We start from the raw sequence: 17,125 nt of genomic DNA, 5'->3' as shown, positions 1-17,125 counted from the left end.
CATTACAACTGGAATGCTCTTCCACCCTCTTCAAACTAGACCCTTTTCTTCCTTATACTTCAAATTTTCCATTTCCAAGATGAAAGCAAAACAATTTAGTTGGGGCCAGTGGCTCATGTCTGTGATCCTAACCAATTAGGAACCTGAGACCTAGAGACTCAAAGTTCAAGAGCAGTCCAGGCAGAAAAGTCAATGAAACTCCATCTCAAATTAACCAGCACAATGCTGGACTAGAGGCCTGGCTCAAGTGATAGAGGCCCAGGCAACGAACAAAAGCACAAGGCTCTGGTTCAAGACTCAGTAATTACACATACATGCACATACACATACATACATACATACATACATACATACATACATACATACAATTTAAAGTTTAACCACACACTAGCACCCACAAGAACCTATATATCTGAGTTGCCTAAGTGCTATAAATTATACTGTAATGTCTATTTTATGATTAGAGTAGTTCTAATTGGTTAACAAGGCTTGTAAAAATGGGCTACAGTTGCACTACTCATTTTTTTAAAAAAAATCAAGAAAATTCTGACTAAAAAAGTACTCTTTAATAAATTATAAGTATAGGCTAGCATTCATAAATTGAAAGCAGCACATGAGTACAGCTTAGTAACATTTTGCTAAATACAAATTGCTGATATCTACAATGATATTAATAAACCACCTAATCACCAAAGCATCAGTATCAGCTTTATTTTTACATAAGCTACAAAGTTTTCTGCCAGATCTAAGCGGCCCTTTCTCTGAAATAAAGCAGCTGAATGCTTCCTTTAATATTTTGACAACTTTACTCCCACGTACCTAAACTCATTTCATGTTTTTCCTGACACTTATTCTATTCTTTTTTTTTTCTTTTTGTGATGATGTATGCATGCTAGGCAGACGCTCTAGCACTGAACTACATCCCCAGCTCTATTCCACCCATTTTTCTACTAATTGGTTCTTTTTTTATACTTTGTTTCTGAAAACTTTCCATAAATCCACACCCTTAGAAACACATCTTTCTTGTCCAAGTTCCATTTTTCAGTTGTTTTAGAACAATAGTCTGATGGGTTTTTCCAAAAAGCACTTGAAAAGGAAATGTGTCATTATGCAGTAACTGACTTCCAAATTTCACAATGCTATTCTCTCTCCAACTGAGGGCTCCATCCATGTCCTCTGCCCATTCAGAGAGAAGTGAGGGCATCACACCTCTGTACCTTCTATCTCTACATAAAGTGACACTGTGACCCACATAAAAAACACTGTGTGTTAATCATTTCATTTCTCTGTAAGTCTACATTATAGCTGATCCATCTGCTTTCCAGATAAATGAAATGCAGAGGCTTGATCATTCTCCTTTAAAATTAGTTGTTGTTGTTCACAGTACCAGTGGTGGGACTCCAGGTCTTGTATCTGCCTGGCCTCCAGCCATTCCTGCTTTAGTTTCTTTTTTTTTTTTTCAGATGGGAGCTCACATTTTTTGTCCTGTATCAGCCTCAAACATAGGTAGGAGGTATATTTCTCACATAGTTGGGGCTGTACAGGCATCAGTTCCTACATCTGGCCCATAATTACTTATTTTAAATATTTTGAACTAATATGCTTTACAATGTATTGTTATGTAGGTGTAAGTAAAGGAACACCTCAAAACTGTAATAAGATGTCATTTCTAGGGCATCTTTTTATTTTTGGGGTAAGCATGCTAAATTAAAAATATTTGATAAGAAATTTGCTCCATATAATGGGAAACACATGCTTGGCCTGATAAAAAATAATAGAGATAAACTTTTGATTTAGGAATTCCAGGTGTGGCCACTGGTTTTGAAAAAAATTATTAGGGATAAAAGAACTACATATTTAAAGCTTTATATGTTTATTATTTAAGGAGCAATTTGGGAGGAAAGTGTTAAATGATAAAATAGGTTAGTGATAAGTAAGTCAAGTTTATTTAGGCATTAACAGGTTATGACGACTGATAGCTGGGGTACTGGTGGCTTATATCCAGCTACTCAGGAAGCTGAGATTTTAGGGTTGTGGTCTAAAGTTAGGGAAGTCTGAGACTTCTCTCCAGTTAACCAGAAGCCAGAAGCAGAGGTGTATCCCAAGTAGTAGAGCTCCAAACTTTAGTGAAAAAGCTCAGGGACAGAGCCCTGGCTGTGAATTCAAGCCCAGTACTGGCACGCACATGCACACACGATTATGATAACCTAGAGACGTGTGAAAATGTTGATGGAATATTGTTTTAAAAAGAGTAAAATGAAAACTTTTCTGACTTCAGTTATGCAGGCATGCTGTGTCTCCTCCACAAACAGTGGGAGTCTCCTAGGGGCGGGAGGTGAGAGAAGAGGTTCTGGAGTGAGGCAGAGACTTTCTCCAGCTCCTTGAGGGGAGGCTGAGGATGGGTCACCTGACCTCCTAGGAAGCCCTCAATCACACATTCCACAGGGAGCCCCAGAGCACTCAGGGACCTCTTTGCCTATCTGAAATCCTAACTATAGAAATATTCCCTTCCTTAAGTGTGTGTCTGCTATCACCACTGAAAACAAGCAAGGCTGAGGAAGGAGGAAAACCAGTCAGGGCACCCACTTGAGGCTCAGAGGCATTTCCAATGCAGTCAAACCACTTTCTTTTTCACAAGGCACTTTCTCTGGGCTTCTGGCTGGCCCTCACTGAGAACTCTTGCTTTGTCTGCCATCTGTGCTGGCAGGCCTTCCACATGCCTTGTGCCTGGGGCAGGCTGAGTGATCTGGAGTGCACTCAGCCCCAGGGTCCCATCAAAGCACCTAACACTTCTGTGCAAGTTGGTGTAGAGGAATGAGGGCTCTCAAAGCAGCAAAATTAAACTATCTTTAAATGTTATTTGCTAATTGATACTATTCAACTAGTTAATTAAGAAGAACTTCAGAGCTTAGGCTCTGGTGGCTCACACCTGTAGTCCTAGCTATTCAGGAGGCTGAGGTCTAAGAATCATGGTTCAAAGCCAAAGTGGAAGAAAGTCTGAGACTCTTACTTCCATTTAACCACCCAAAAAGCCAGAAGTAGAGTTATAACTCAAGTGGTAGAATGTCAGCCTTGACTGGAAAAAAATAAAGGACAATGCCTAGGCCCTAAGTTCAAGCCCCATTACCAACATAAAAGGAAGGAAGGAAGGAAGGAAGGAAGGAAGGAAGGAAGGAAGGAAGGAAGGAAGGAAGGAAGGAAGGAAGTTAGGAAGTTCAGAGTATATAATATGTTACAAATTAAGCTCAAGGTTGCTTTAACATTTTGGGTAAACAGTAATTCTGAGGAAAGATGCTTTCCTGGCCCTTTGGAAGGAAGCTGATAATATTTCATATCTTGGTAACGCTCCCAATATTGCAGTCTCCTTTACTTAAAAAAAAAATTCCTGATCTAAAAGAAACTTCAGGGGACCCAGAAAAGAAGATATGTAAGTTGGGTATACTATATGGTCTTAGAACATAAAGTTATTCACCTGGAAAGTAGAGAGACTGGTACAATCATTGGCAGGGTCAGTTTTTGTCAAAAAATAATCATTTCCTTCCAATTAGCCCTGTGTCCTTTGGTAAAAGAAAACATTGGATTGTTCCAGAGCTGATTCTCTAAATTTTAAGGCATGGAATATAGGCTTATTTTTGTAGCAAAATGGTAGGAATAAAAGTGTCCATTCATCCTACCATAGAGGGATGGAAGACCTAAGAGCTTCGGGGTGCACAAGGCTAAAGTGTCATTCTGCTGATGTTGCCATAGTGATTTTTGCCCAGGGAAGAAGTCCCTGGGGACTCCAGCACCTGCATCAATTCTACATGAACAACAGCTCCCCGGGCGGCTCATCTTCCACCTGGAGATGTTTTCTGTCTACCTGAGAAACTACATCTAGAACGTCTTTATCCACATCAAGATAATTTTTGGTGACACCCCCCCCCCCATATATCACCAAGAAGGCAAAGGACTATCCCAAGCACTGCTGAGCTGGAATAATCCAGACAGGCTGGAATTAGTGTAGGTTTTAAGCAACACTCTTACTTACAATAAAAATTTTAAAAAAATCTACCTACAGCTAGTAGTCCTGAAGTCTGTGGGTACACTTACCCCGAGAAGCCACTTGAGCTAGGAAGGAACAATGGGGTGCTTTAACTTTTGTTCCATGCTTTATTGCTAAAGAAGCTTGTTTGCTGAATTAACACAGGAGACACTACCACATGCTTCACACCATCCGCAAAACCTAAGAACTACAGGACCAGAGAAAGGATCACTAAGTTAATGGTAGGAAAAGTAGGATGGAGGCATGAAGAACAGGGATTTGGCAAAGACTGCCCCAAATCTAAAGATAATCAAAATGAGTCCAAATGGGTAACAAGAGGCTAGTCAATCACACAAAATAAAAGACATTCCAAGGAGAGAGAAGAGTGCAGAAGTGAGGAGCCTCTGGGCTCTCAAGTAGCCTCAGAACACATACTAGGAGTGGTATTTTCTCCAAACCACATCCTACTACCACAAATATCCTATCAATCTGGCCTTACTCTAAAGCCAACACCAGTGGCTCACACCTGGAATCTTAGCTATTCAGGAGGCTGAGATCTAAGGATTGCAGTTTGAAACCAGAACAAGCAGACAAATCCAAGACATTTTTGACCCCAGTTAACCAGCAAAAAGCTGGACTAGAGGTGGTAGAGCACGTCATGTACAAAAAGTCGATCAAGTGCTCAATGCTCTGAGTTCAAGCCACAGTAGTGGCAGACACACAGACACACAGACACACACACCCCACACACTAAATGCCTTCACTCTAAGAACCCTGGTTCCCCACAATCTTTCATTTGGGTACTCCTGAGGCAAGGCAGGTTAAGTCAAAATAAGAAAGATGAGAAGGAAAATAAAAACATCCAGACAGGTGACTTCATTTAAAACTTCTCTGGGCTCATCATCATCTGCTCTGGGCTCACCTTGATCACCAAAGCAAGCTGTTCTGAGTATAGGATTTGTACAGCACAAAGAATGTGGTAAGTGAAGAAAGGCAAACAGTTCAAAAGACCACATCCACACTAAAGTGGTAAAAATATTAACTGAATATATATGTGTTCATGATATAACAGTTCTCAGAAATATTGGCAAATACACTGAATACCTAAAGGCTAGAACCCTGTATTATCCATTGCATTACAATGTGCTTCCTATAAGGACTTGGAAAAAATTATACTAAGTGAAGTGAGCCAGACCCAAAGAAACATGGACTCTATGGTCTCCCTCATAGGGAATAATTAGCACAGGTTTAGACAAGTCATAGCAGAGGATCACAAGAGCCCAATAGCTATACCCTTATGAACACATAAGATGATGCTAAGTGAAATGAACTCCATGTTTTGGAAACGATTGTTATATCACTGTTGTAACTACTTTCAACGTGCTATGTGTAACCGTAGCTTCTATTATTGATGATATTCTTGTATCCCCTTCCTGTGGTTGTACCTGCACTATCTCTGTATCTTATCTGAGTAAATTGGAAACCGTGTACACTGGTATTAGAACTAGGAAACTGAAAGGGAATACCAAAATCGAGAGACACAGGATAAAAAAGACAAACGAGTACAAAAGAAGCAATACTTGCAAAACCGTTTGGTGTAAATGAACTGAACAACTCATGGGGAGGGAAGGGAAAGGGGGGAGGGGGGGAAGAGGGAATGAGGGAGGAGGTAACAAACAGTACAAGAAATGTATCCAATGCCGAACATCTGAAACTGTAACCTCTCTGTACATCAGTTTGACAATAAAAATTTTTTTAAAACCAAAACAATGTGCTTCATATGAAGGAAATGGCAGGTAAACCCTAACCACAGAGAGGAAAGGGCTACTGAACAGCCAGAGCTGAGTCTCTATCAACCAACCAATTACTGGGAGTAGAGGAAGTGCTAGGTGAATGACTATCTCTGTGCAGGCATACAGGCCACGGGGGAAGATGACTAAGTCCAAAGCAACAATGACTAATACCTCGTGGTAAGCTGAAGGAAGTTCAGAAAGACTGAAGAGAAGGAGGATTACTAAATGAGAGATGTGGAACCTGAAGGGGGCCCAGAGAACACAGCAGGGGGTAGAATTTAAGAGAGAAGAAGAGAGGCCTCCTGTACCAAGGTGTCTGTCCAGGTGTGGAAATGTACCAGATGTTAATGAGCCAGAGCACAGTCTTACCCTTCCTAGACACGAAAGAACCAAGAAGTAGAAATGAAGCTAGGTAAGAATGAGTTATAGGGGCTGGGAATATGGCCTAGTGGCAAGAGTGCTTGTCTCGTATACATGAAGCCCTGGGTTCGATTCCCAAGCACCATATATCTAGAAAACGGCCAGAAGTGGCGCTGTGGCTCAAGTGGCAGAGTGCTAGCCTTGAGCAAAAAGAAGCCAGGGACAGTGCTCAGGCCCTGAGTCCAAGGCCCAGGAGTGGCAAAAAAAAAAAAAAAAAAAAAAGAATGAGTTATAGGATCCCCCAAGTCCCTTTAAAGATATGAAATGATGAGTTAATGAAAGGTCATGAGCAGAGAGAAGACATCATAAAAGCCATGTTGAAGAATCCAGCTTTGCAGGACATAAGAAATAGGGCACGCCTGAACTCAGTGAAGCCACATAAAGGCTGCTACAGTGACCAAATAGACTAGGTCAAAGCCCAACAAAATCAACATTAGGAAATGGGCATGTCCAAGGGGGAATGAGGCCAAGGGGAGAGGGGGTGAGGAATGAAGGGAGGAAAGGGAGGAGACACAGTCAAAAATTCACTGCACATACCACAAAACTAAGAAAAGGGAAGAGTGGGTGGAAAAGAGATGAGAATACTGAAGGGGTGATACTAACCAAGATGCACTGTATTCATTCACTGCTTTGTTATTGGCATCTTCTTTGCACAACTACTTAAAGATAATTTTAAAAATAAACATTGTTTTCAAAAAAGAAAGTTCAAAGATGATGAGACAGCACCAGGGTAGATATAGGCAGGTATGCAGGACAGAGTGAATGGAATCAGACTCAACACTGCTGACCTTAAAAAGGCCTGCTTGCAAGACTGGCAGGCGTGAAGTAGTACCATGAGAAGGTTCTCACCATTCCCTAATTCAAAGAGTGGTTCACCTTGCCTTGTTTGTACAAAATATATGGGTTATGTCAAACACTGGCTTTATTTCCAGAAGTCTGAACATTTGGTACAATGCTAAGAAAAGGATAATTTTATGATCAGGCCCAATGAAAACTTGGCGCAATGGGTCTCTGAGGCACTTCTCTGATGAACATTTCACTCATGCTGTCGACTTGATGCTGGAGGAACTCAGCACAACCTGTGTGACTGTGCACACAGGACACTCCTACAGCTTGTGCCCCATTTCCTCACATCTTCACCCCACGTGAATTTTGTGCTCTTGGACTATAATAAATCACAGCTCTGAGTATATGAGTCCTTCAGTGAATCAGTGAGTCCCCTCTTGGGGATCTCAAACACAGCAGGAAAAGGTTTATAAGAGAAATTAATCTAACTAACATGATTTGAAAGTGACCAAATAAGGAAATAAAGAAAAGGCTTGACTCAAACACATGGTGTTGTTTTTCAGGCAAGAAGTGTTACTGGATCCATACATGCAGAATAAGCAGAAATATTTTTAGCATCTAGTGATGGACATCAAAGTAATTACAAAAACACAATGGGAATAAAATAAGTTTGAGAAAGAGCAAGGGAAGGAGTAGCATTGTCCAAAAAGAAATGTACTCTTTACCTGACTGATGTAATTGTAACCCCTCTGTACATCACCTTTATAATAATAACAGATTTTAAAAAATAATAGCAGCTAAAACTTTATGCTAGGCACTGTTCTACTGTGCTTGAACTCAGGGTCTATAAGCTGTCCTTGAGGGGTTTGTTTGTTTTTTGCCCAAAGCTAGCACTCTACCACTTGAGCCATACCTCCCCTTCCAGCTTTCTGGAGGTTAATTGGAGATAAGAGTGTTAAGGACATTCCTCTCTGGGCTGACTTCAAATCATGATCCTCTGAACTCAGCAGCTAGGAATACAGCCACCAGTGCCTGGCTTGAATACATGCATTTTGAATACATGCATTTTGAGTTCAGGGTTAGCCTGTAAGGTTTTATTTTGCTTTTGAGGTGTCTGGTGTTGTTCTACGTGCTTTAACTCCATTTTATTAACTCATAAACTCCTCAGAAAACCCTATGTGGTAGGCACTATCATTACCCTCACTTTGCAGATAAGAAGTCTCTGATGTGAAGAGGTTAAGTAGCTTGCTCAAGGTCATATGGCTGGAATTCAAACTCAAGACATCCTGGTCCTGGACTTTGTATTTTTAACTATGCTATAAAAAGATTGTAACAATGAAGAATTAGTATAATACCAGAGGAATAAATGCATTTCCACCCAGGCTTCCTGCCTTCCCACCTCTTCAGTTCATTTTCTAGTACAAACAAAAGGATCTACATTTAGGCACTGCCTAGCAACTAAAATACAGCAGTTAGCACTCTGATTTTCTGTATAAACTAACAACTTCCTGTATGCCAGATTTCCTCTTAAGCATAATATTTAAAAATCAAGTTGTTTACTTAGGATCGTTCCAATGAGCAATTAATAAGTATGCTAATTTTCTCAAAAGCAGGTTAATCTGCTTAGAAATGTCTACAACGAAACATTTTAAAATATCTGGTATAATAAAAAAAAAAGATGCCATGAAAGTATTTTATTTTTCTTGTAATTTTTTTTCTTTCGGCAGTCCTGGGCCTTACACTCAGGGCCTGAGCACTGTCCCTGGCTTCTTTTTGCTCAAGGCTAGCACTCTTCCACTTGAGCCACAGCACCACTTTGGCCATTGTATATGTGGTGCTGAGAAATCGAACCCAGGGCTTCATGTATACGAGGCAAGCACTCTACCACTAGGCCATATTCCCAGCCCCAGTAATTTTTACTTTTTACTAGCCTATGTACAACATCAAAAAAAAATTTGAGAATACATAAAACCTGTCTCTGTTAGACTTGGACCAAAGAAAATTGAGACTCGTACAGCAAGGAATCTTGGCTTACAGACTCCTGTGAAAGCAGACTCACTTTCAAACTCTGATTTTCAAAAATAAAGGCAGCAGATCTATAGTCTTCACTTATAATTCAGATTTTTATCTTTGAAATATCATTCAACCAGCTGACTAAAAAAGTTTGTCCAGCTCCAGCCATGCAGTCCACACAGCCAGCTACCTGCCCAGGGAATTTGCTTCTCCTTTCTCACACATTTTACCTCTGTCCTGAAAGCAGAGCTGCATTTTCAGTTTTCCCTGTATCTGGATGGTGTTCTTTAGTTTCAGTTCTTAAGCTCTACTCAAGGTATTTGGATGGTGTTAATTTCCTGAATATAAAGACACTACTATTTTATTGATTCAACTATAATTTTTTTAAAAATACTGAATTTATCATTCTTACACTGTGTTCAAATTCCAAATGTTTAGTTCCAAACTTTAAACTATTTTAACTACAGTTAAAAAAATACTAGTTTCATTTTAGTAGAAGACTGAAGTTTAAGTAAAAGGCCTTAAATTATTACTTCAATAAAAAAGGAATTTGTATAAGCAGTTATATCATTCTGGTAGATGTTCACAACACATTAATTCATGAAAGTTCCTATCCAGACCTCTAAGCTCATTGCCTCCACCATTAATTACTTGTCTTTGTATGATGGAATTAAACCTTGATCCACACTAGCTTCACATTCTGTGGAGGGTTGTTATTTATCTCTGCCATTGATGGCCTGAGTATATTGGGAAATAAGGCAGTGTCATCATTTAGATCTTGACTGTTGTCCAAAAGCGCAGAAGTTCAAGACTTGTTCTCCAGTTGATGGTACCATTTTTGGAGGTGGGGCCTACTAAGAAAGTAAGTGCTAATGGTGGGCCTTTCTTGGGCCCTTCCTCTCTTTCTTTTTGCTTCCTGACCAACATGATCTGAGCAATCTCCTCCACATGCTCCAGATCCCCATTTGCTGCCTCACCACAGACCCAAAGGCAACCGGGCCAAGAGACCATGGACGGAAACCTCTGCAACTACATGGCAATATAAACCTTCCTCTCTTTAAGTCACTGTCTTGGGAATTTTGTCCTATGGCCCAAAGCTGACTAGTGCTGTGTATGTGTGAATGACTCAAGGAAAATACATAGCAGAAGGTGGAAAAAAGGTAAAAATGTAGAGTATTTTCCCGTAGTAAGTCTACATAGGAAAGTACATCCTTAGGGAAAGCCCCCCTTCCCAGAGAACATTAATTCTCAAAGTGTTATCCTCGGGCCAGCAGAAACAACCACCACCACCAAAAACATTCCCTAGGAACTTCACAGAAACAACCAACTCTCAGGTCCTTATCCAATTTTCCCAGTCAGGAAATTCCAGGGAGCTGGGTGCCAGTAGCTCACACCTATAATCCTAGCTACTCAGGAGGCTGAGAGCTGAGGATTACAGTTCAAAGCCAGCCTAGGCAGGAAAGACAATGAGACTCTTATCTCCAATTAACCACCAGAAAACCGGAAGTGGTGTTGTAGCACAGGCCATGAGTTCAAGCCCCAAAACTGACAAAAAAAAGAAAAAAGAAAAATTCCAGGGATAAGGCCCAGGAACCTGCATTTTAACAAAACACCCAAGTGGTTCTGATATATACCCAAGTTCAAAAAGTATCATTCTTGAAAGACCAAAAATCAAGAACATTAAGCCTTGACCAAAGTTTCTCAATCTTCACACTGACGTGTGAGGTACAATAATCCCTGTGTATTATGAGCTGTGGAACAGCATCCTTGGCCTTCACCTGCATGGCAGTGGTATCTTCTCCTCAAGCCAGGACAACCCAAAATGCTCCCAGGCATTGGACAAACGTCCCACAGGGGCCCAAATCACCCATGGTGGCAAACCACTGATATTGAGTTTCTCACTTTTCTTCCTAGAATCTTCTCAATTATTTCTCATGGCCTCATATCCTTTTTCTTTTTTTTTTCGCCAGTCCTGGGGCTTGAACTTGGCCTGAGCACTGTCCCTGGCTTCTTTTGCTCAAGGCTAGCACTCTACCACTTGAGCCACAATGCCGCTTCTGGCCTTTTCTGTTTACGTGGTGCTGAGGAATCGAACCCAGGGCTTCCTGCATGCTAGGCAAGCACTCTAATATTCTCAGCCTCACCTCATATCCTTAATAAAAGGAATAATATACTTACTACTGGAGCAATCACTGACACATATTGCCTGGACTCCATTTTTCCAAATATGCTAAAATACTAGGCACACAGCAAAAAGAACCAGGGCTTCAGAATCAGCCCTGCATTCAGATGGCAGCCCCATTACTTAATACTTATGTGACTTTGAACAATTATTTCCATGTCTTTTTTGTCTGCTTTTGATCTGTCAAATATCAATGGCATGTTCCATTATTCTCTCAGCAAAACTTGGAAAGCATTGCTATTTCTACAATGGAACTGATAAAGCATCACATTGCCTGAAAAAGATAGACTACAAAGTCTCATCTATTCAAGTTTCAGATCCAACTGTACTATATATAGATATATAGAGATATACATATGTGTATATGTGTATTGTATATATTACTATGTATTTAATATATACTTATTATATGTAATATGATTACATTTATTGTATATACTATATAACATAATTTATACAACATATATTGTATATGTATATATTATAAGGTACACATTATATATGTACCGACATCACACACACACACTCACACAATTTTACTTTTCAGTTGGGTAGAATTTTGGAAGGTAACTGCCCCCTCCTCACAGAACAGAATGAACACTGATACAATAACTCACACAATGTCCAATTCTGTACTGGCAGAGCAATGGACTTCAAAGCACTAGCTCTTGTGATTTCTAAAGTACAAATTCCAATCATGTCGTCTGGCTGTGTTAAACTCCTTGCTGGTTCTTCACTGCCTACAAAATAAAGTCCAAATTCCTAAGCGAGTCACACAAGACCCTTCCAAAACCGGACGCTGGCCTTTCCAGCTCTTAGTTTTCTTTTCTGCCATGGTCATCCTGGCTCTGAATAAGAACAAACAGCTATGATCTGTTGGGGGTTTTTTGTCTTTTTTTTTTGTTTTTTACTAATAAAATTCATCTTCTGTCCTGTCCTTTCTCCCTGGAAAGCCCATTTCATCCTTCCTTATTTAAGTCACTCCTCTCTCCACCAGTTCAACTCTGAGGATAGGATCTTCTGAGAGAGGCTAGATTTGAGCTCTGATCCCAGTCTAGGGAACCCTCCTCTTCCTCCACGCTTGGCCAGTATCTTGGGAGCTGAGTACACAGGGCTACATTTTCACCAGACTGGCCAGCCCTTGGAAAGAGTGATTTGGGCATCAGCTATCTTTCTGCCCCAACACTTGTAAGTATCCAACAAATTCTTGGATGAAAATTGAGGTGTTCTTTCTCAAGACAGGGGCCATAAAAATCATGTGGCTTCCATGTAGCTTTTGTAGTCCCAGGACCTCACTCTCAATAAGTATATTTCTAAAAATATGAATGAACAAATAAATGAGCGAATGACAATTTGGCACATATTATGACATTTACACAAAAACATCATGACCAACAACAGCAGCAAAACCATCGCCAGGTGTTGGTGGCTCATGACTGTAATCCTAGCTACTTAGAAGGCTGAGATCTCAGGACTGCAGTTTGTGAAGCCAGCCTGGGCAAGTTGATATCTCCAAGTAATCAGCAAAAAGCCAAGAGCAGATGTGTTACTCAAGTGGTAGAGTGCCAGCCTTGAGTGAAAAAGCACGAGGCCCAAGGTCAAGCCCCAGTATCAAAACACACACACACGCCAGAGGTTCACACTTATAATCCTAGCTACTCAGGAGACTGAGGATCCCAGTTTGAAACTAACCTCAGCAGGAAAGTCTATGAGACTTTTATCTCCAATTAACCACCAAAAAGACTGGAAGTGGAGTTTTGGCTCACTTGGTAGGGCACTAACCTCGAGCAAAAAAGCTCAGGGACAGTCCAAAGGCCCTACATTCAAGCTGGCACAGTTAAGTTCTCCCATTAAGTCATCTAAAATGTGGGTGTCTATTAAAAGTCCCTCCTCCCTCCTTGAAAGTTCTCTGAAATAGAAATTAGAAACAAGGTTGCTAACCAGCTCAGGGTCATGTACCAGGGCCTTGCAGTACAAATGCAAAGATGAGCTGATCCAAGCTCCCCAGAACATTTCAGTCCCAGAGCAGCTTAGTAATCACTTCCCATAAAACATTTATCAGCACTCCTCCTGCTCAGTAATCTCAAATATTCAGCAATTTATTCAACAAGCATGAGTCATGAATAAAATATTTTTAGTGAATCAAGACTTATCTGCCTCTACGTCCCTGTCATGCAAATAACATTCTGCTCTTTGCCTTTGTTGACTTCTCATCTCCCTATAACATTCTGCTCTTTGCCTTTGTTGACTTCTCATCTCCCTATGTATCATCCACTCTTCTCTCCCCCACTCCTTCCAGCTTCTCATGCCCACACCCCACCAGTCATCTACTCTGAAGTCTGCTACATGTCAACTGCAGAGACAGGCACTGCCTGCTCACAATAATCTGACTACCTAGTTGAATTCACTCAAAAACAAAATACAGGGGCTGGGGATATGGCCTAGTGGCAAGAGTGCTTGCCTTGTATACATGAGGCCCTGGGTTCAATTCCCCAGCACCACATATACAGAAAACGGCCAGAAGTGGCGCTGTGGTTCAAGTGGCAGAGTGCTAGCCTTGAGCAAAAAGAAGCCAGGGACAGTGCTCAGGCCCTGAGTCCAAGACTCAGTCCAAGACTGGCAAAAAAAAAAAAAAAAAAACCAAAAACATCCATCAGGCTTTCTCTTCCCAATCAGGAGAGGTCCGCTGTGTTACTTTCTCCCACAGGCATAATGACCAAAGGCTGGACTCCATTAGAGACAACAAACAGAACCTGGCATTCTCCACAAACCTTCCTCCTCTAGGGAAAGGGGGGTCTCCTCACTACTTAAGACCACTCATTGTACCAAGAAAACATAGTTTCAGTCAATAAACATCAGTCATTTCCTTTCCACTCCTACCAGAAAACCACTCAAGTTTTAAGTTTCCATCAAAACAAGTTCTATTGCTCCAATCGGTTACAGTGCACTGAAGACTATTACAGGAGGGAGATCTGACTGCATTTTTTTACTTCCTTAAGTGTCTCTGTGACGCAGAGGAACTCATTTCACCCCACAGACTCAGTTTCCTTTAGGAAATTAAACAATTGGGCCAAATTCATGTTTGCCAAAAGTGTGGTCCAAGGCAGGATGTCTCTGTATAAGAGAACTTTGTATGTACATTATATGACATGTCTTGGTTTGTTCTTTATGGGTAGATGATGGTTACATTTTCTGAACTATTGTAAAAATGTCTTTTTAGCTGGGGAGGTGGCTAAGAGGTCCAAGTATCTGCCTAGGTCCTGAGGTCAAAGCGCAGTACCACAAAAGGAAAAAAAAAAACTGATTTTAAAGTACATGCACCTGGCCTTTCTAAAAGAAGAAACTGGTTTAAAAAAGAGAGAATGAAAGAAAAAGATGCTAGTGGCTCAAGCCTCTAATCCTAGCTACACACAAGGCTGAGATCTGAGTATCAGAGTTCAAAGCCAGGCAGGGCAGAAAAAAAATCTGTGGGGTCTCTAATCCCCAATGAACACAAAACTCATGGCAGAGGTTTAGCTCCAGTGTTAAAGCTCCAGCCTTGAGTGAAAAAGCTAAAGGGCAGTTCCCAGGCCCTGAATTCAAGCCCCAATACCAGCATTTTAATAGAAGAGGGAAGGGAGAGCAAGGAAAGGGAGAAGAGGGAGAAGGGGAAAGGGAAAGGAAAGTGGACAGGAGGAGAGAATAGTTCAGGGGTCTTAGCTGTGAGGAAAATAACTGATATTTTGACACCTGGCTGGTGTACAACGGAGGGACACACACCCGAGCCAACCAGAAGGAATAAAGGAACGCCAGGACCCAGTCCTGGGGTCTTCCCTGCAGAGGTGACCCGGGACCCACCCCATCGAGTCCACAAACTCCTGAGGGCTGCTGAGAACCCCCCCTCCCCCCGAGGCAAGGGAGTGCTGTGGATGGGATCTGGCATCCGGGGAGGGCTAGGAGACCCGGAGTCTTGGAGGGGCGTGGACGTGGCTGGGTTCGGGACTGGAGGGGGCGTTGGGTGGTTACCGGGCCAGAAGGCGCAGGAGGTGGGCGCGGGGAGGGCGTGGCGGGGCTGCGGAGCGCGGACCGGCTGGGGGACGCGACGGGAGTCCCAGGGCTGCGGAGCAGTGGAGACCTGGGGCCAAGCTGCAGAGGCGGCATGGGGTCGAGACCCGAGTAGCCGCGGGAGAGACGGGGATGTCGTGGGGGGGCCGCAGAGGCGTCGCGCGGCGGGAGCCCCGCGTCCTGGAGGCCACGAGTTCTGAGGTCCCCACATCCTGGGGAGACCCCGCGTCCTGGGGGCCCCCGCGTCCTGGGGTCCCCGCGTCCTGAGAAGACCCCGCGTCCTGGGGGCCCCCGCGTCCTGAGGAGACCCCGCGTCCTGGGGTCCCCGCGTCCTGAGGAGACCCCGCGTCCTGAGGACCCCCGCGTCCTGGGGAGACCCCGCGTCCTGGGGTCCCCGCGTCCTGAGGAGACCCCGCGTCCTGAGGACCCCCGCGTCCTGGGGAGACCCCGCGTCCTGGGGTCCCCGTGTCCTGGAAAGACCCCGCGTCCTGAGGAGACCCCGCGTCCTGGGGTCCCCGTGTCCTGGAAAGACCCCGCGTCCTGAGGAGACCCCGCGTCCTGGGGGCCCCCAGGTCCTGAGGAGACCCCGCGTCCTGGGGGCCCCCGCGTCCTGAGGACCCCGCGTCCTGGGGAGACCCCGCGTCCTGAGGACCCCCGCGTCCTGAGATCCCCGCGTGTCCTGGGGCCCCCGCGCCCTGGGGTCCCCGCGTCCTGAGGAGACCCCGCGTCCTGGGGACCCCGACTCCTGGGGGCCCCCACGTCCTGAGGGGACCCCGCGTCCTGGGGAGACCCCGCGTCCTGGGGGCCCCCGCGTCCTGGGGAGACCCCGCACCGGTAGGCCGAGGCCGCGGACCCCACCGCCCCCCACCTCCGCCCCGCGGCCCCAGCCGCGCGTCCTCCGCGCGCCCCCCCCCCCGCGCCCCGGCCCTACCGGTCCTCGCTGGCCGTGATGACGCCGTCCTCCTTGGGGATGAGCAGCGCGGCCGTGACGGCGTCCTGGTGGCCCTCGATCTTGCTCAGCAGCACCGGGCGGCTGCTCTGCGGCCTGGAGTGGATCTCCGCCGCCATGTTCGCGCGGCCGCGGCCTTCCCCGCCGGCGGCCCATCAGCTGACGCCAGGCGGGCCGGCGGGCGGGCGGGCGGGCGGGCGGGCACGCGCGGGTTGCCCGGGGCAACCAGGCCGCGTGGGCGCCGCGCCGCCGTAAACTCGCGAGCGCGGCCGCCGCGGGGCCGTATGACCTGTAGAAGCCGCGCAGCAAAAAAATTCAGCGGCCTTGAAAGGGAGGAAAGCAAGGGTAAGAGGAAAGATTGGGGGTTGAGCGGTCGGAGAGGACAAAGACTTGTCCCAGTTCGTCTAAGAGGCTCCTTCCCCAGAGCTTAACCTACTCCTTTCCCATGACCTGGCAAGGCACCTCTCTCTCTCCCCCAGAAGGGCAACATCAGGCCCGCAGTAAATCATCATCCATCTCCCCCTTTACCTTGGGATGACACTCCTCCGTGGGGTCAGTTACCACCATAAAAGGTAATTTCCTTTGGCCAGCTGCAGCCATATGGCGGAGAGAAGCAGGCCCCTCTATCCACTACTTGAGCAGTCCTAGCCTGCCCTGATGATGTTCTCTGCCCCACACATCCACACCCAACTTTTCCCACCTTTACCCCCCTCTAGGTTTCAAGTAGTCGCCTCAGACAAAGACAAGTGCTTTTCCTCCCCGTGAGAAATGGCCTTGTCAGTCCCTTTGCTGGCAATAATTGCTTTCCTTGTTCTATGAGCTTGCTGTCCTAGGTGGTTTTCTGGGCTGGTTGCTTTACAGGCCCCTCAAGCCCAAGTCTTCCTAAGTAACACTACACTGCATCCTTCCCCCCCCCC

General features: G+C 44.5%; 1 protein-coding gene across 1 annotated transcript in view; it reads right to left on the bottom strand.

Moving 5' to 3' along the window:
* The window catches only part of Wdfy1 (WD repeat and FYVE domain containing 1), a 47,765-nt gene extending 31,389 nt beyond the window's left edge, over nt 1-16,376 (bottom strand). The window contains exon 1 of the mRNA XM_048344661.1: nt 16,191-16,376. Within this exon, the coding sequence (XP_048200618.1) occupies nt 16,191-16,327 (137 nt within the window). The 5' untranslated portion in view covers nt 16,328-16,376. The remainder of the gene's footprint in view (nt 1-16,190) is intronic.
* Nucleotides 16,377-17,125: the final 749 nt, after the last annotated feature.

Source organism: Perognathus longimembris, chromosome 4, assembly GCF_023159225.1.
Source record: "Perognathus longimembris pacificus isolate PPM17 chromosome 4, ASM2315922v1, whole genome shotgun sequence".
NCBI lineage: Eukaryota > Metazoa > Chordata > Mammalia > Rodentia > Heteromyidae > Perognathus > Perognathus longimembris.
Note: the sequence above shows the minus strand (reverse complement) of the source record. Positions and strands in the feature narration are given on the sequence as shown.